At 41.3% G+C, this 20,739-nt stretch overlaps 1 protein-coding gene across 3 annotated transcripts in view; it reads right to left on the reverse strand.

Annotated features, from left to right (window-relative positions):
• Window positions 1-500: 500 nt before the first annotated feature.
• Window positions 501-20,739, reverse strand: part of ctnnd2a (catenin (cadherin-associated protein), delta 2a) — a 239,975-nt gene continuing 219,736 nt past the window's right edge. For 2 of the 3 annotated variants that reach the window (XM_061063953.1, XM_061063954.1), the window contains exons 21-25: window positions 18,851-18,935; window positions 9,528-9,654; window positions 5,226-5,357; window positions 4,551-4,627; window positions 501-3,150 (exon numbers count right to left, since the gene is read on the reverse strand). In XM_061063953.1, coding sequence (XP_060919936.1) covers window positions 2,731-3,150; window positions 4,551-4,627; window positions 5,226-5,357; window positions 9,528-9,654; window positions 18,851-18,935 — 841 coding nt within the window. In that variant the 3' untranslated portion in view covers window positions 501-2,730. The remainder of the gene's footprint in view (window positions 3,151-4,550; window positions 4,628-5,225; window positions 5,358-9,527; window positions 9,655-18,850; window positions 18,936-20,739) is intronic. The other variant, XM_061063955.1, reaches the window with a different exon arrangement.

The raw sequence follows: 20,739 nt of genomic DNA on the forward strand, positions 1-20,739 counted from the left end.
ATTCAACACTTCGCCATCTGTGTCGCCAATTTCCCATGCCTCCAAAATGAACGTACGCCTGGGTCACAGTTTGCTTAACGGTGCGCACATTTTACCGTCAGGCTTGTTTTTTATAGATCACAGACTTTGCGTGGGAAAAGGCGTACGCCAGTTTCAGACCCCGTTTTGTGCGTACGCAACAGTTATAAATGAGACCCCTGCTCATTTTGCACACAATCGTGGAGAGGAAAATAAAAACATTTGATCACAAAAATTCCAAATGGTGGAGTTGAGCCATGATGAGTTGATGGATGGGGAGGGGACACAAATGTTCAGACATCATATTTCAACTCAGTTACATCTTCAGATAAACACCAGAAGCCTTTTAAGAAAAAAACAAAACTGTCCGAAAGAAAGAGCACACAAACATGTAGATTAATATAAGGCAGGAAGAATATGATGGATATACAGTTATAGAACTTTATCTGTTTCAATGATCAACAATAGTGGAGACCAGATAGTTTGATTGCAAAGAGTCTTTTTATTTTTCTTTGTGTTCAAGTACGGTCCTCTCTCAGCAGGGTCATCTAAGAAGCATGGACACACAACAACACACAACTCGCACCAGAGCCTGAGCATCTTCAGGTGGGGTTTCTCTTTTGTCTTGATTGGGAGGGGAGGGGGGGGGGCCTGATCAGCAGCTTCCACGTTTAGGTCAAGTGAACAAGAGTCCTGTTGCACATCACATAATCATTTTTTTCTCTGCAAACATTTGTTGCATTTAGTGACACTGACATCTGCACATAAAAATTATATATATATTTATATAATTATATTCATATATTCATAGATTTGTCATTCTATATCAACAATTCATTCTAGTGATTTCATCCTTGGTTGCTCATGTTGTAAAACTGGACAAACTGTCGGTAGGAATGCCTTGTTTGGACACTGATTTATACAGTAACGCACACATACTGTACATACACGCAAAAGAGGCATACACACACTACTACACACATGCATGCATAGATACGCTCGCTCAGGTTGACATGTACACTCACAGGCCATACATTCTGTCACATACATGCACACTTACACAAACTCACACACACGCTTGTGTCCCTACACACACTCAGCCAACACAGAGAGGCAGGTCTGTACATCTATGGGAGGGAGATGTTACCCATTATCCCCAGCAAAAAGTACGGCTTCACCTGATTAAAACACAAGAAATGAAAAGTTACAAACAGCAGAGGGAGTCATCTCGTCATTGTCAGTAAACTTTGACAGAATGTCCCTTAAGAGTCCAACAGGACCGGCCCATGAGGTGTCAAAGTTTGGCACAATGTCATGTCTCTCTCTACTTTCTTTTTCTACTGTACACTGAGATGTACAATACTCACGGCGGCTCTTGTCAGATGGACCAGTTTCTATGCACAAGCGAAGATGAGAAACCACTTAAAGTTGACATGGTCAAACATATCAGCTCCCGGAAAAGGAAAAAAAAACCCATCTCTTTCCAAAGACTGAGAATGTGCTTTAAACATATACATAAATTCTTTCGGCAGTGAAAAAGCACTTTTTGTTTACACGGACTCTGGAACAATGCTGCTCTGCCAATCTGTTGCTGAGGCAGCCTTCAACTGCTCTTGACGGTAAAGTGTGTCCACAAAAAAAAAAAAAATCAATGATGGAGAGAGAAAAACACAAACACTGCAGGGTTTCCTCTCTGGTTGGAAAAGGTTGAAACAAAGGTGTCCACATACATCCACTCTGATGATGTCTGTGTTTACTGTTGTTTCTGTTTCTTGTTTCTTTGCACTTCTTAAATCTTTGTTGCTTTTTGTTGTTTAAGTCAGTTGAGTAAGCCGTTGAAAAAAAACAAAATCATAAGAGGCCCCATCGAAAAATGTGTAATATACACACTATATAACCTTTGAACTGTACACAAAAAATAAAACTGCCATTTTTAAGTGAAAATCTAGGAAAAGTACAAATAAAAAAAATGTCAAGATAGAAGAAAATGTGACAAAAAAAGTATTTTGAAGATGACATTCCTTGAAAACAAATTGAGAAGCATGTAAAGGCAACAAGGCCATTAAAAAAAAAAAAGCAGAAAGGGAGAAAAGCAGTGCTACGTTTGTCACTTAGGTGAAATGGTAAACATCCACTTTTCACCTTGTGCCTCATGTGCTTTCATCTTTATCTGTGCTTTTATTCCTCCTGACCTCCTCAAGGACCCTCACGCCATCCTTGTCGCTCCTCTCTTCCTCTTTGTCTTCAACAAAAGGTCAGGCCACTTCCTGCTCCTTCAGAGTAAGAGCTCACTCTCATCTGCTCCCCACATTACCTCTTGATCCCATCTCTCTCGTCTCTGTGCACTTTCTCCACCTGCTCGTTTCCCCCTGCCCACTCCTCCATCACCTTTTCAAACACACTTCTTCATATCTACTCCCACTCAATCCACTCATCAGTTCGATGGAGCTGACTTTGAAGAAATAAAGCTGTCTGGAAAAAAAGGAAAATGTTGGCATGCACATGCACAGTCTCTTTTTCACTCGACCTGACTTCCCTTCTTAACACATCTAGTTCCGTCTTCCCCCATGTTTTAAATTTTCTGCCACCTTTTCATCATGCCACTTGCTGTTACCTTGACTTTTTTTCTGCTGTGGATCACTTGCAAAAATAATCCCTGTCACACACGCACACACAAACTCTCCCCCGCCCCCCCCCATCATCATAGTCTAACTAGACCCAGGAGTCAGGCGAGGCCGGGTAGTGGCTGGTCTCGTAGTTCAGTTCGCTGTATGGCCGAGAGGCTGAGTAGAAGTCTACGTAGTTCCCGGTTGATTTGAGGCCCAGATGCATGCGCAGGTCTTCCCGTGGGTCTCGAGGTGGCCCGCCGGAGGTTGGAGGCTGCTGGGGTTGGGCCTGGGGCTGGGCCTGTGCCTGGACCTGCGGCTGTGGCTGGGAAGGGGGAGGAGGAGGTACCTGGTCCTCATAATAGACATCTTCGAAACTCCGACTCTGGCTGTGAGGAGGAGGCTGCGGCGGCTGAGGCTGGGGGAAGGAAGGAGGGGGAGGGTAGGGGTCGTAGTCTTTTAGCACCCCTGCTGATGGGCTGTCCTGCTGGGGCTGGGGGGGCACGATACAGGGCTGAGCTGGAGCCTGGTGAGGGAGTGTTGGAAGTGGTGTAAAAAGTGGAAGGTTGAGGTGAGGTGCAGCAGACAAGTATGACAAGAAAGACAAGAATGAAGAGGCAAAGTGACAGATGTGGGAGAGAGATAAAAGAGGAAAGATGGAGAGGGGAGTGGCAGGGAGAGAGTGAGCACATGGGGGAGAAGGGTTTGAAAGGCAGGTAACGTAAAAGGCCCAGATAGGAATCAACTGGGGAGGGACTCATGCTGTGAATTCTCTATTACATGCAGGTACAGTGTTGAAGGGGGCAATTTATCTGTGATACTGTAACTGTCATAGATTAGTTGTGTGTGTGTGTGTGTGTGTGTGTGTGTGTGTGTGTGTGTGTGTGTGTGTGTGTGTGTGTGTATGTGAATGGTGTGTGTATAAGAGTGTGTGTAGACATCAGATTGTAAAAATCCTCTGCTAACACAATCGTTTAAGTTGTTTGGTGAAGTTTACCTGCCAGTTATAAAACCAAAGGTTGTATCCATACAAGAGTTATTTTATGGATTCATCACAGGTGATTTAAAAACTAAATTTAAATCATCTGCACCGTCGATAATATGATGCTTTGTGTTACCCCTCCATCTTCAACAGCAATGACATTTAACAGAGGCAGATGATCAGTGAAATCAACCTGGGATAAGGATTTGAATTTCCCGTTGGGTGTCCAGTAGTTTCTGGTTGTATTGGTTTGTTGCTGCTGAGTTGAGAGCACTTCCATTGCACACTTTGCCAGTGCATCTCTTATCACTGTGAGACACCTTTTTTTGAGCAAATGTGTGCGTGTATGTGTGTATTTGTGTGCGCCTCTTCCATCCCGCAGCTATTGCTCCTAATAAGCAACTTGTCATGACAGCATATGCCAATTAGAAGCCCTTTTCAGAATGTGATTCTGCAACAGTGCCGCAACAAAGCTCCGCCCTCATTAAGTCTTTGTACTTTTGATTCCCCAATGGCATAATATTGGTGTCACAACCTGTTATTTGAGATTATGCAGAAGCACGACGTAAAGAAACAGCAGGAGCTCCACATAGACACATGCTCATCCATGCTGGCTCTGCTGATCCTGTCTCAGCCATGTTAACGTCTCTGTTACTACATCCTATTGCTGTACAGATGTAGAGGCTGCGTCCCCCCCATTACTCCTCTGTGACACTCACATTGAAGGCGAGATGAGATAAAATAAGATAATCCTTTATTTATCCCACAATGGGGAAATTTACACAGATGACACAGGGCCTCAATATTGCACCTTGAACTGGCAATCTGAATAATGAGAGTCTTGACAATATCATGCATGGCTCGAGCATGCTGTGCCGGGAGTGGCTTTTTGCACGTATAACAGTATGTGTGTGTAGCACATTTATAGAGAACTATTAACTCACCTGGTTTTGCTTGATATCATCACTGGCGGTCAGGTAGGAGTTTCGGAACAATGTAGATGTCCCACAGGATACTTGAACTGAATGAATGGAGAGTAGGAGAAAATAAAACACCACCTTTATGTTTATAAATTGAAATATAAAAGCAGTGCACCTCCTGCGAAAGATAACAATTTAATGACAAACAAAACCGTGGGAAACTTCACATTTGGCTTAGTATTTGGCTGCTAATAGGAGGCTAAATCTTCCTGCTGTTTGTTTTAAAGTCTAGCAATTAGACTGTCTTCAGTGACCTCAAGAGAATAATGTGAGAGACAGACCAAAAATGAGAGAGAGAGAATGAAAGAACAGTGAAGAGAACAAAAATGAGAAATACAAATAATATAATATATATAGAGAGAGAATGACAAAGAAAAAGAGAAAAAAAGAGAGAGAGAGAGTGAGAGAAGCGAAGAGAGAAAGTTACCAAAATGAGGAAAAAATTGTGTGAGGTCAAAAAGAGACAGACGAGGGCAGAAATCGAGAGGAGAAATATGGAATGAAAATAGAAAAGAAAGAAAGATAAAGTGGGGGATACAATAGAATCATTTAATTCTTCTCAGTCACTCCATCACACACACACACACACACACACACACACACACACACACACACACACACACACACGCGCGTGCGCACCTGCCATGCCGTCTTTCCGGGATGTGTGCTCTCCTTTGTTGCTATGGAAACCAGCGTTGGTTGCCGTGGAATCATAGTCCATCTTGCGTTCCTTCAGACTCATCATCTCTCTGGGGGAAGCTGGAGCGCTCGCTACACACATACACAGACACACACGCACACACACACACACACAGACACACGCAAAATAATGAGCAATAAAACCAAGAACAGCATGTGCCTTCACACTCTGCATGCTTATACTTTTGTGTGTATGTGTGTATGTGTGTGTGTGTGTGTGTGTGTGTGTGTGTGCGTGTGTGTGTGTGTGTGTGTATGTGTGTATGTGTGTCTTGGTCTCTCAAGGTGCACAGTCATTATTCATCATTTAGCTTGTCGGTATAAAGGGTCACCTCCAAGGGCTCCTGGGAATTCACACACACATACACCAGTTTTTGGATACATTATTTGAATATCAAATTTCACATCTGCTACATTTTTTTCCCAGTTCAGACAATTTTTCCCTTTATGGTTTTATACCTCATGGGAATTTTCATGAACCAGACTACACCATTATAACACTTTTTTTTATACCAACAATAATGGTTGTAAACTTATGGATGTTAAAATATTTTCTTATATTTTCCAGTAATTATAATACACATATAATACACTCCAGATTATGTAAACACCAAATGTAGTCAGCCCTGTTTAATCAGCTAATCATACCTGCTAGTCTAGTTTATTAAATAAACCTATGATTAGCCAAACATCAGTTTGTAATCCAACATCAGTGACTGTGTTTTTGCTGCTTCTACAGAAACTGACTGATTTCTTCTGAAATCCAATCCAATTTGAATTCATAATCTTCTTCAGACATCACAATATTTTCTTTTGATTTTCACTTCCCCAAATTTTAGAACAGATCTATATTTTTCCTAACGTGTCGTGCAACCCCATACACACACGCCTCATTACATAAACACACATGCTAATGCAAGGACAGACCCAGCATTGTGCATACAGTACAAGGTCTCTCTCCCACTTACATACTCAGCATGTCTATGTATAATCACCTTATAGGACACTGTAAGAGCTTACTCAGTGCCTGTTATCTTGACTGACTGCATAGTAAGAATCCTGCATACCTACATCAGCCCCTTAAGCATGCTTAGACAAACATTTGTGTAATTAATCCCCATTAAAACATTATATAATACAAAAAGTAATCAAAATATATACCCTGAAAGTGAAGGAGATTCTAAAAACAAGTTCTTAAGGCCCATTCAACCTGACTTTTAGCTTTGTTAACAATTGTGGACTGACGCTACTGAAGAGGAACACATGGGCATCAATATGCAAAATGTGTGAGTCATTGGCCATCACGCACACACACACACACACACACACACACACACACACACACACACACACACACACACACACACACACACACACACACACACACACACACACACACACACACACACACACACACACACACACACACACACACACACACACACACACTGACGTAGCTCTGTGTGAGCCAGCTCCTCTAGCTGTTCTCCTAACCCCAGATAACAGAACCAAGAAAAACACACCAAAAAATATAGTAACGTGAATCGATAAAAAAGGCATGTAAGGGATTTTTGAAATGCATTTCAGTCCAGTCTTGTCTATTTAAAAGCTAAAAGAGTCTTTATTCACCCACATTAAAGGCAAATTCAAAATTATTAAAAGTTAAGTTAAGTTAAGTGACCATTTGGTTGTGGTGAATAAAATGACAATAACTAAGGTGAGGACAGAAGCCTTTGCAATGTTTTGACAGATTTGATATTTAATTTTCAGCATTTGAAACCTCTGCTGTGGATTCCATTAAGGTGTATGTAAAAAAAACTGTTACAGTAACCTCCAGAGACAGTGCCATCACTCCTGGTTTCTGCAGCCACAGGGATGAGGCTTGTAACTATGCGAGAGCCCGAGAGACTTGTTCTATCAGCGCAGAACACAGCAGGACCCTGTGGGGGCCCTGATGGATGCAAAGGTCTCTCTCTCCCTGTGTATTGCCCTCTGTCTCGCTGCCATTCTTGCAGCCCGCAACTCCTACTCTCTATCTCCTCCACAGTTGTACCATTCTCCGCTCTCTCTCTCTCTCTCTCTCCCTCTCTTTCTTCCACCCTTCCACTCCCTGTGTGCCTGCGCGCCATCATTACTCCTCCTGCTTTGATCCATCTCTAAGGGCCGGATTGCAGACTGGAGCATATGCAGAGAGGAGATACAGATGCAAGCTGGTGTGTGTGTGTGTGTGTGTGTGTTAGACAGTGTCTCTGTGTGTGTGTCTGTAAAGACCAAGAGATCAGAGGGAGAGGTGAGAAGAAAGTGGGATTACTGCAAAGAGGAGGAGGACAAGAATGAAACAGGCGAAGGAGAAGATGAACAGAAAAGAAACAGGGGAGGCAAGGGCTGCAGGGAAGGGAGGAGCAGTAAAGAAGATGGGAGTCATTTCAAAACATTTCCCATTTATCACACCTCCTACACCCCGACACAGACATACACAAATTTCTCTCTGCACGATGATCTCAAAAATCCTTACTTTCAATGTCACTGGCCAAAGTCAAATTCTCATCCTTCACTTCCTGCTCAGTGCATTAACCATCCCTCAATCCTTAATTCTTTTTGCATCCTTGCCTTTTCTCTTTATCTCTCCCTCTGTTTATCTCACCCCTCCTTTTTCTGCCTCATCGTTCTCTCTCTCACACACACACACACATACACACACAAACACTGTATTCTCTCCCTCACTCTCTCTTAGCTGGGTCCTTGAAGACTTCTCTAAGCTGGGAGGAAGGAAAAGTACTTTTCTGCCTCATCAGCTTGGTAAGCCCGGTGTGGAGAAAGCACAGCTGAAGGCTTCTCTACTACTGATGCTAACAGCTAATGCTAATGTGCCCTTTGCTAAGCGTGAAGGCCAATGGGCTCAAGCTAAAGGCTAACGATAATCATACTTTACAGCATGAGAGCCTGTGGGTGGTGGGCACTGTTAGTGAAAACTATGTAGCCTTGATGTAGAGACTGATTGACCGGTAAATATTGCTGCTACAGGCTAATGTCTAAATTATATCTCATTACAATCCATGTGTGTCCTGTACCTTCTAGTTATATTCATGCCTCAGATACATGTGCAAATATCTCCATAGTCATTTGGATGTATCTTTCCACCTTTTGGTGGACTCATTTCATTTTTGACAGGGGGGTTAGGTCAACCTACTGTCTTTAAGGTAAGATTAGAACACAATTTATAATTGACCCATAAAAACTGAGATGTGATTATTTTCTGTGACATAGAGAACTGTGTCCTGTTTTGATAATCACTGAAACAAAAAGGAATAGTTTGGCAAAAAATGTCGATTTACATTTTCAGAGTTGGGTGAGAATGATACAGCTCTCCTTTCTGTACAGTAAGATAATTTATCTTTGCATGAAGACCTGATTCCAGAAAAAGCAACTAGCCTGGCTCGATCATAAGACAAAGAAAATCTGACTCATGGTGACAACAGACTCCCAAAAGTAACTAGGATTGCACTGATCTGGTATAATTCTTTCTGTATGCGACTATAATCTAAACTGGCAAAAACATTCAATACTATTGAATAAAAAACTTGTTTTGGTAGGGAGACTTTATTTTTTTTTACCCTTTGATATAACTAGACAATCTGTTCCCTATCCTCACTCATTATCCTACTCTGAGTTGAGTGAAATTGGATGCCAGTTTTGATATAAACAAATGAGATTGTTGACAATATCTCTCACCAAGACAGCAAATGAGCTTATTCCACCCCAAAAAACAGATCTATTCCTTTAAATTTGACCATAATATATTTATCAAAAATGCTGAAATTGGAAGTCATAATCCAAAAATCTGTACATTATAACTTTATTCTAATCTAAACTAATCATGTTTGCTTTTTATTTTTTTTTCCTTGCTAGAAAACTGTCACTGATTGGCTTCATTCAAGTAGCCACAATACCTCTTTATTTTAGGGGGTGATGACAGGTCTCTGCTTCTTTCAAACTAACTTTTGCACCTGAACTTTACAAGACCCCAGTGATCTAGCTGAGCCAGATGTCTTGCCATGTGAGATTAGCCAAGCATACATTTAGATCAAAGTAATACTTTTTGACTTTGCAAGAAAATCCTTAAAATGGTTTTAAACTTAAATGTTTTTTTTTCCATAGAAATGTGAAGTGAAATAAACACACACATGCACGCTCCACATACTGTACATCATCTCTTTATTTTAGGTATTATATGATCCTTACCTGAGCGGTTATTTGGTGACGTCCTCACAGGGGAGACAGAGGGAGTTCGTGAGGAGGAGTATGGCCTCTGTCTGTCTCTTTCTATCGTTGAGGCGGAGCCCACAAAGTGATACTGGGAGTAACCATCCTTTAAAAGAAACACAAAGAGGGATGTGGTTTTTTACCAGTGAAAAGTATTAACCATTATGTAAAGAGGGGTCACTTAGTCCCCTTAGGCTTTTTAAATATTTAGAAAAACAGAAGTGTCTGTCACATATTTACTTTTATTATACAGCATGTTGTTTTTTTTTACATCAACCAGAATAATGAGAGTTGCTCAAGTTAAGTCATCCATCAATTCAGAACTTTGAGCTGCACATATTTGTAACTTCTAATAAATAAAAGTAAAAAAATAAAATGGAGCAGTAAGAATTGTCACTTTAACAATATAAACAGAATATGCTGTTTGTTCTGTTAAGGTCCTAATAAGGTTTACTGATAATGGAGTGTTGCATCACTTACAGAGCTTTCAGCACAACTTGTAGCTTAATAGATAGTCTTACTAGACAGACAACTTGAAGATAAAGAGAGACAATTTCCTAAATTTGAAATGATAAACAAAATATTCAGATTTCAGTGGCTACCAAGAACCAATTTTCAGTGCAACAGAAACGATCGCGCTGACTTCAAAGTATTCAATTGACAAAAGTTTGTCTTTGGTCATATGTATCTAAAAGCGGTGTTGTTTTAAATTTTACACTTTGAGCATTTATTTTAGAGATTGTATTTTTAACATTGGCTTGCTTGAGTTTCAGACCTGTAATAGTCAAGTTAAAAATGTATATTTGGTAACTGACTGACTGACACTAAGTAACCACACATGGATGTGCCCACAGCTGTCCACACACACAACAAATGCACAGATAATTCAAGACAGAGCTTAGTTAATATCCCAGTGTCCTTCTAGGAAAAATTAATACAACCAACAACTCACAAGCATAATTACTGCCAAGCCAATGACTTTGAATCTGTATTAGTTTAGCAGTGATTGGAGCAAAGCCCTTTTCATAAAAATGGATTATGAGAGTCAACAACAATCACAGAGCTGGAACCAAATTCAATTTAGCATTAGGATAATTAGGTACCTCTGAAAGCAAAGCACAAGCAGATGATAAAAGATGGAGACATGTTCCATCATAGCTGTGCTGTCTGCAGTGGGAAACTGGATGGACTGCAGTGACTGTGAGAGGATGGGAGGCAGGAATCACTTCAGTACAGTTAGGATGGAAAGGACGGACCGAGGGGAGGTGAACAAGAGGAGCGAAGGATGGAGGAGATGAGGCAGAAAGAAAGTGGGGACAGAGCAGAAGCTGAGAAAAGACAAAAGATGACAGAAAGTAATGAGAGAAAGGAGGAGGAGGCCGATGGAGGGAGAGTAATGACAGGAGAGTAAAGATAGCACGAGGAGGAGAGAGGAAATGAGAGGGAGGACTGCAGATGAAGAGGAAGAGTGAGAGAAGTAGGCTGGAGTAGTTTCATGCCGTCCCCTGACTCCTATTTCCCAGCACATCACCGAGGACTAATAGAAAGCTGAATCCTCTGCCACACAGTAGTTCAAAGGTAACTCACTTACACCCCTCCCTCCTCTCCACCTCATCTATTTATCCGCCACTTTCCCCCTCTTTTCACACACCTTGTTTCACATTCCCTTTCTCCTTTTCCTCCCCAACACATCTCATTATAAAGCTTGTAACCTCCTTATGGTACACCACTGCCACTGTGCAATTGAACACTGTCAGACTGTCACGCTGATCAAATGAACACAGTCACTGAATATTGGATGGTGGATGTATTTTGCAGAATGATGTGTGCAGCCTGCTGTCTATTATGTGGCTCCCAGGGGTCCTTATTGGGGGGCCCTCAGCAAAATGACAGAAAGTCCAATTTATGAGTGTCTGTGGCCCAGTCGTAGAATGGGGTCGTCCCATAATCGAAGGGCTGGTAGTTGGGTCCCCAGCTCCTGCAGTCTCCATGTTGGAGTGTTCCTGGGCAAGCATTGAACCCCAGATTGCTCCCCCAATATGTGCAATGGTAGATATTTTCAATATCTGGTACTGTGTAGCTTTATAGTCTAAGAATATGTCTCCAGACCTTTAGTCCCATCTACTCCATGTAGAGTATCTCTTCTCTCTGAATCTAACCTGTTTCTGTCTCTTTCCAACCATCTCCTCTTTGTCTCTAACACTCCCTTTCTTATACTCCTCCAGGCCCTACAGCAAAAGTTAGGTGGAAAAAAAAAGAGTTGCTAGGCAACCATTCTGTCTGTTGGTGTACCCATCACTTGATGGTTAGTTGAAGGTCGTGGAACAGCGAGGTAAAAAGCGATTACTGCACCAACAAATGAGGTGTATGAGCGTGTGTGTGTCTGGCGGCACTCATGCCAGGCACCAATTATTGTAAAACTTGTAAAAGGTTACACATAATGGGTGGTGGGTCCACTCTGGACCTGTGCAACCACTGAACATTGTCACGTTTACAGTCTCTATTTCACTCATTTCACACTCAGATTATTAGATTAACAGCTGTGAGCGCTTCATGTAACCATGATCCATCTATCCTCAAAGGAATAATGTGCATCTGACCTTTACATTCTTTATTTTAGCTTGCTTTTGGTTCTGCTCATTTAGGAATAGACTTTTATTTTAAACAGCTCAAGCTACTGTATGGGTGTGCTGCAGCACCACCTCTGTCTTCTCAAAATAGTGTGTTAGCCTACACTGAGACAAGCTATCACAACACACTTCTCCCTGCCTCCCTCTCTGACACAGGTGAACATCAGAGGGAAAGCAGGCAACACACAGAGGCAGCTTCTGAGGCCTGAGGTTGGTTTGATGTCGACTTAAGTATTTCAAACACTCATCTGTTTCTGGCTGTCATTTCTTGTTAACACGGTATTGCTGTGGATGACGGTTTAATTTTAGCTACCTCTACACAAAAGAAGTTCTCATCAATTGCCGGCTCAGACAGAAATTGTCAACAGTTTTAATGTGAAACTGTACACACAAAATACTCAGAAAACTACTTTAGAATCAGATGGTCACACTTTGACATAAGCAAAATCATCCCTTATGTTAAACTTTCCCCACTTGCCATATTCACTATAGTAACAGGGACATCCTGAGCATTGTGAGCACAAAGATCAAGCAAAGGACTGGGCTATGCAATCTATGACCTCACACATTCAAGTCACACACACACATTTCTCACTCACTCATGTTACACAAACACACCCACACACTGAATTACACATCCCTGCAACATATTGTAAATCTGTCACATGTGTGACAAACAGAACATCTCTCTGACCCTGAACCCCATCTGTTATCTGTGTGTGTACCTGTTAAAGTGATTTGTGTTTGTGATATGAGTATGTGTGCGTTTGGGAGAGAGAGAGAGAGAGAGAGAGAGAGAGAGAGAGAGAGTCTGATTAAGCACCCAAGCTAGATCATTTGTCAAGAAATGAGGCACAGCAGCCCTGCAGAAATTACAGACTGAACAGTGATATGACAAAGTGTAATGGTGTGAATATACAGTCTGAAATTCAGTGTTAAGCGAATGTGTGTGAGAGAGAAAAAGAGAGAGAGAGGGGATATTTGTGTTTGAGATAGAAAATGTAATCCTTCTGGTCCTATTAAGAATAGGTTTATTTACAGTGACCATGTTCAAAGTCCTTGTTTTCTAGAGAAATCCCTTGTTGCTCCGTGCTGCAGATTTCTTGTTTACTTAAAAAGATGACCTGTGGCTTCCCTCCAAGGAAATGTAGATGAAACACTACACTACACCACACACACACACACACACACACACACACACACACACACACACACACACACACACACACACACACACACACACACACACACACACACACACACACACACACACACACACACGCAGCGAATGAGGACACATCCTGTCAAATAATCCAAATAAACTCGGGTAAAAGTAGAGTTTTACTGCACCCTGGAGACTATTATACATGATTTATCCTAAAGTCAGTGCTTGCATTGCTACAAACAGTTTTTGGCTCTGGTTTATTAATGACTGCTGCACCACTGATCTTCTGAGTCATCTCAGACACTATTTACATACAGAGTAACTGTTTGTTTATAGGCCCTTAACTTTTGCATTTACTGTGTTGAAGAACTGCTGGGCAGCCCAACCCCCAAATTTGTTGCAACTCTCCTCTTCCTTGCCTCTCTCAATGCTCCCACGGCACTGCCGTAGGAAGTGATTAACTCTTACTGCAGTTTGACAAAAAACACATTTTCAAAGACATTTTCACACACATACACTGGCTCATAAACAAACCTACATACACGAGTACCCACACCTATAACTTCCACTCAGTTTGAAAGTGTGTTCCAAAAATGCTCTCATTACTTGGAAACTTCAAAGAAAACAACTCTTTGCCAACATAGCTCAAATCGACTCATTATTGACCCTACGCTTTCCACCTCCTTCCAAAGCTACACACACAAACACACACAACTTAGGCATGCTCATTTTCAAACATTTTCCAAAATGTAAAGAACTCACTCCACCTTCCTTCCTCACTCCACTCGTCCTTTGCTGCTCTCTCTTTCTTCCTCTGTTGGTTTTGCTCACAAACATTCTGCAGAGACACCCAGCTCAACTTTTCGTCCAAATTGTATGCTAATCCATGTTTGGATTGGAGGCTAACAGGATTTTTGCTGCACCTAACACCCATGACCTAATACGTAAAGTAGGGATACCAGCAGTAAAGTCATTTATTTGCAGCTCTGGACTTGGGCGATAAAGTCAAGTGTGGATCAGCTAATGCAACAATTTTCACAGTTTTAGAATTAGGCTGGCTTGTCACTAACAAGACTGCGTTCATACAATTTATGAAGTAAATATTTAGGTACGACGCCCATCAGCCTTTTGAGGTTCATTTTGAGTAATTGTCTATGGCAAAAAGCAGCAGCCCGACTAACTACACTTCTGAATCGTGTCATAAAGTTTGAAGTTTAATTTTAATTGTCTGTGCTGCATGTTCAAAAGTTGTCCTTGATGACAGCAACATTTCATAATAACAAGAACGTGGTCATTCAAAGGCTGTAATGAAGTACGGCTAAATGAGTCAGGATTAAACTGGCATTTGAAGACAGAACGGACTGCAAGTGATATCTTGTTTCAATCTACAGATGATGGATGAGGTTTTTTTTGCTGTTATAGAGTGAAAAAGTCTTATCTTCTTGTAACTTCTCTGTTTTTCACTGAGTAAATGTTAACATCAAATTGGATCAAATGAGACAGATGCAAAACTCATTTTGTTGTTCCATCAATCTTAAGAAAGTGTTTTCCTTCTCTGATGTCTTTCTTTATTAAATCAAAGTCTGGAAAAAAATAAGCTTCCTTCAGGCAAAGATGGGTGGGGTATAAGTTAAACAAACAAACAAATTATCCCAAAAATAAAGCTACTGTTTTCAGGCCCGACTGCTGTGGAAAGCCAATGTCCTTCATGTCTGGATCACTGGAGTGTTATTATGCCATCCAGTCAAGTGTAATGCTATCCAGTGGCAATGATTAGAGAAGTGTGAAGCAGATGAGGCTCCAAGGGGCCACATGGGGATACTGTTCAGTGTAATACTGGGTTTGAGAGGATGACGAATGAAGAGAGGGACACAGTCGTCAGGATGAGGCGAGCACACTCTGATGCCACGGGGCAGCCTGTCCTGAAGTGACTGCGGCAACAGTCAGAAAGTCTCGAACTTGGACATGAGCCCATCCAAAATATTTATCATGTGAGAAAGTCAGAGAGTTCTAACTAATTCTGAATACTTTTTGTTTTTTTCTCCAAACACAGTTGAACAAGATGCCCTTTAAAAGACATTTCTTTAAGTTTGTTCGAGTACTTAAAATGAGGACGACTAGCTTTAAAAAAAAAAAAAAAGAAGTTTCAAAACATCTTGAAGTCCTTGAAACTCAAGTGTGAAATTCCAAATGTTATCCTCTAAGAGAAATAAAATATTAGATGACTTGATTAAGTGTGTTATATTGCTGTACAAAAATAATTTCTTGTTTTTCGACAAATTTCTTCATAAAACTGTACGACTGAGCACAGCCAACCATCGCAGGAGACCCATTTCAGCATCTGCGATCTTGTACTTTCAGTCACTACTCAAAGCTCATGACCATAGGTTAGATCTGGCAATGTAGAACTGGTAATTCATAAGCTTTGCCTTTAGACCCAGCTTCATCTTCACTACAATGGTACACGCCCACATTACTGCTTATTGTTTCACCAAGCTGTATGCCAATCTCACAATCCATTTCACCCTCACTCATGAACAAGGCCCCAAGATCCTTGAACTCCACCACTTGAGGCAAAGACTAACACCCCACCTGGATGGAGCAATCAACTGTTTTCCAGCATAGAACCCTCATCCCAACCACTTTGCACTCGGCTGAAAACCACCCAAATGCCTGATGCCTGATGGAGGTCCCAGCCCGATAATGCCAACAGAACCACATCATCTGCAAAAAGCAGAGTTGTAATTTTAAGGTACCAAAACTGTACACTCCTCACACTGGGTGCGCCTTGGGACCCTGTGAATGAATTTCACAAACAGAATTGGTGACAAGGGACAATCCTGTCTGAGGCCACTAGGAACATGCTGGACTGTGTGCAGAGAATGACACGTCTCTCACCTTGGTCATACAGGGACCTTATGGCTTGTAGTAAGGGCCCTGGTATTCTCATCCCACAGTACCCCACCATCACCTTATGAGGCTTTCTCAAAGTCTACAAACCCATGTAGACTGAATGAGCAACATCCCAAGCTCCCCCTAGAAAGCTGGTGTACTGTCCCACCGTCAGGACAAACAACAATTGGCCGGAGACTCCTTTCTAGCACCCTGGAATTAACTTTCCCCAGTTAGTGAGTTTGTGATACCGAGACATTTGGAGCACACCCTGTTTTTTAAAAATGATAACCACCAACCTCAACCTTCTGTTCCACAGACACTGCCCACAGACCTTCACATGACAGCACAGAGGCATGCCAGCCAAGAAAGCCTAAAAATGTCCAGAGCCTTCAGCATCTCAGGGCCAATCTCATCTGGTGCCCTGCCACTATATCAGCAAACTCTGCTACCTATATAGCTAAGACATTTCTGAAAGTGTTCTTTCACCCGTCTGACAATATCCTGTGTCTGGAACAGCAGTTCTTCACCCTTCCTGAGAACAGCCTGAGCCCATACTTGCATTCCCCACCTGAGTTGCCTGACAGTTTGCCAGAAATTAAAGTCCTTCTCCATATCCTCCCACAACCTGGTTTTGCTTTCCACAACTACAGAAGCACACATACACCAGTTGAGACACTCTGTACCTGGCTACTGCTTCCAATTTAAATATATGTACTGAATATATAAACGTATAAAAACAAGTATTTGCCGCTTACATTGACAGATTAAAGAAGACGCTCAGGATTTAAGGAGACAGTCAACTAAAACTGGTCATAAACAGTATGGCAATAGTGTCATGTTGCAGGGCTTGCATTGCATTGCAGTAGACTACATCAGTGTATATACAATTGTCCAGGTAAGAATGAAGTTCAAATAAATCCTGAACTTTTTTTTCCTCTCCAAACGGGGAGATGAAGACATGCACATTCAAAGCCAAGGACTCCTTTCCAGAATGTGTTACTCAATATATCTCGACCTCTCATGGAAACTTGGCAATTACGCTTCCAAAGTTTTAGTGCTGAATGGCAGATGACCTTGGTGGCAAAAATCACTCAACAACACTCATTAATGACACGTAAAAGTAACAGAACATCTGTCAGTACTTTTAATCAAGTTGCAAGCGTGTGCCGGAATTTTTCATGAAAAGGAAAGACAACAAAAGAGCTAGAGGTGGTGAAAGTGGGTTTCATCAGCGTTAGTGTGTGTGTGCGAGTGAAAGACAAAGATAAAAGAGTGTCTCTGAGTGAGAGCAGAGCACAAACTAATCATCATTTCTCAAGACCTTAAAATGTTTTCAGACTTGCTGCTTGTTTGTGCCAGTCTTAGTGAGCTACAATCTAGTTTTAATAAGGTACTGCATCCTGGTAGCCAGCAACCTTTACATCATATAGACGTTATGATGGGCTAAATAACCATCAGAATGTTAGCTTTTGTTTGTGTGAGAGAGTGTTTGTATGTGTGTGAGTGTAATGAAGGAAAAAAACAACAGCTAGAGACTAACACAAAGTTATTGATCCTCTAGCCTCTGTAAACACTGTTCTCTAAGTTGTGATGGTGCCCAGCAGAACACTATTATTCTTTAGTTTGGAGGAGGCTATGGCTGACCTCAAGGAGAAGCAAAGACACAAAACACACACAAAAGGGCATTTATACAGCAAAGGACTCAACCTCAAGCGATGCAATACTAAAAGACCTGCTAGAGTACCACGGGACCTGCAAGTATACCCCGATGTCTTTGTTATGCCTCGTTTTTTTCTTCACTCTTTGGCAGCAACTTGTTTTGGATATAAAGAAACTTCTCCCCTCCCTGCATGGTATTAACAGAGCTTTTTCCATTACACTGGATATTCATAATGATTGCCTCTTACGCTCAGAAAAGATATCATTCAATGGGTGATGACAGGACTATGAATTTTAGGAGAGGTATGCAGAAAATCCTGGCAATATGACATATGTCAAAAGTTCAAATATTGTTTACACATTGTTTTCTTCGGACAGAATGAAGCTAAGTTGGTCCCAGCAACAAGTAGGACAAACTATAAGCTAATAATTTTGCCCTCCTGCCATTGCCTTAAATGGTTGTTTTTTTTTTCTCTCACATAGCATCCATAAGGTATCTTCTGACAGCTATTTAAAACCACAGAAACACAGCTAAATGACATCACCCTTAACAGTGGAATGCCTGTTTACATGGCTCTGGATTAACTTAGCCACTGCTTATTTAAAACAGTTTCATACCCTTTATTCATATTACATTTATATCCCCCTGCACAGATGAAATGTGACCAGCTGGACCTATGAGCAGGATTTCAAGGTGATTCATCACACAAAAATATGAAGCTCTAATTGCCAAAGTTTCAACCAAAAGTCTTGTTGCTTCACAACCAGAGTGTAACCAGATATAATATAAACACATGTCAAACTGTACATCAGTACCTCAATACCAGTGTCCCTTATCAGAGAAAAAAAATATATGGAGAGAGAGAGACAGTGAGAGATAGAGAGAGAGGAGGAAGAAATATTAAAATACATCTGTAAGATGAATTGAGTACATGTTTTTCACTGCATCCTACCTTTTTGTAGAGGGAGCGCAGGTCTCTGTACTGCCACATACTGCTGAGGACCTGAGAGGCTGCCTTTACCACCTTTGCTGAGTGTCTGGAGAGAGATAAGGAGCAAGAGTTATTTCCCCCGGTCCCTATTCATTTGGGTAATGTTGCTATGTTATTCTGTCCCTTCTCTTAACCAGATGCACCAGATGTGTGCAGGCCAGTGGCACTTGCGACAGCTTTAAGAGTTAGAGGGCCATTGCTCTTTTCAGCAGAGAATCATTTTCCTTGCATAAAACTGAGAGTTTCTAGATGAGTTTAAAATGGCCCTCTCTGCCATGCTAATGGTCCCTTCTCTGCCACTTAGCTGAAAAATGACTCCAGTAGGAGTCAGTTCGTAAGCCCTGCCCTTCTAACAGCGATGGAGGGAGGCAAAAGCGATGCTGATTTTCCCTTCGTCCACAAAATGAACAAAATCATCCTGAAAACTGTCTTTACACTGGCTTTTTTTCCACAGTAATACAACAAGAAAGTGTTTCAACATTTGAAATATTGGTTATCAAGTTAATTATTTAGTGATCTCAATAAATAAATATCTGCATATTAATTTAGAACCTCTAGAGAGTGGACACAAATCATTTATAATGTCAGAAGCTTTCTGGTTTTTGTTTGTCATCCGAGTTACATTGACCAATCTTTATTGAGGGGCATCAGTTTTATCAAGAAAAACTCTTTGAGCAAGAAGCCCGAACCAGATGCTGAAATGTAATGACCTATAAATGGCTGACGACCAACACATGGGATAATAATGTTCATTTCATCTGACTTAAGTTAAAAATTCCATATTCATTCACAAAAAAACAACCTCTCAATTCACTCTTCCCCTTTTCAAAGTTTTCTTTCTTTCTTTAGTTACAGACAACAGGCTTTAACAAACTTTAATGACTACCAAACCAAACGGCTAACTTTTGTTCTGAACTTAATCCACAATTATATCTACCAGAAATCTCGTTACATCTCTGCAAGATGTCAGGGTGAGCCGATGTGTGAATCCACCACATGCGAGACAGCAGGGTTGATGACATTAATATCATGATACGGTTTGGTCTTTGTGCAAGTACTGAAACTGCTTCATACTCTTTTTTTCTGCTTGCATTATGAGCTCATTTCCATTCTTTTTTTATAGTTTCAATGCGTCAAATTTTACATAGCACTGATTTAGAGGCAAAAACTGTGTTTGTAGTGTTGGACTCTGTTGCTTCATCAGCCATCTTGGACATGTTGTAAACATTACACTGTGACTTCTGCAGCGACCTTTTTAGGTCATGTCCTGCCTCTTAAGACCCCCCCGACTGGGGAATTGCTCAGTCAATACATTAGAACTTTAACCCAATCTGAAAGTATTTCATTTTGTAAATGCTGCACTGACAAGGGTTTTGAGAGCACTTTTTTTCCTAGTGTGCCTATCCTGAGAAACTGAAGATATGTGTGCTCTTAGCAGCTAACTACACACTCTTATAGAGGTTTCTCTCAGCACCTCATCTCTCTCTGTAATTGTACCCTTGAGCGCAGTTTCCCAAATAGACTGATTCTTTCTCACTGGCAATAAATGAATGTTTGACCTCAGCCTGATAACACTCTAGTGTCATGGCACCCCTAACCAGCTGATTGCCATTTCAACTAGGTAGAACACCCTGCTCGCTCTCCCATAGCGACAGTAGATACTCTTTTACATCTTCTTTGTTGTTCTCCAGATGAAGAATCTCAGGGAAGGCGGCACAGTTATCTTTGATGGATGTGTGCTCAGGCTAAGGCACTGGTCACTACTGACGGTACAAAGTAAGCTGAATGATACCTTTTTATTTGTATGCAGCACTACAAAGAGGACAATGAATTTAGCTTCCTCCCTTGAA

This window comes from Labrus mixtus, chromosome 19 (assembly GCF_963584025.1).
Source record: "Labrus mixtus chromosome 19, fLabMix1.1, whole genome shotgun sequence".
NCBI classification, from domain to species: Eukaryota; Metazoa; Chordata; class Actinopteri; order Labriformes; family Labridae; genus Labrus; species Labrus mixtus.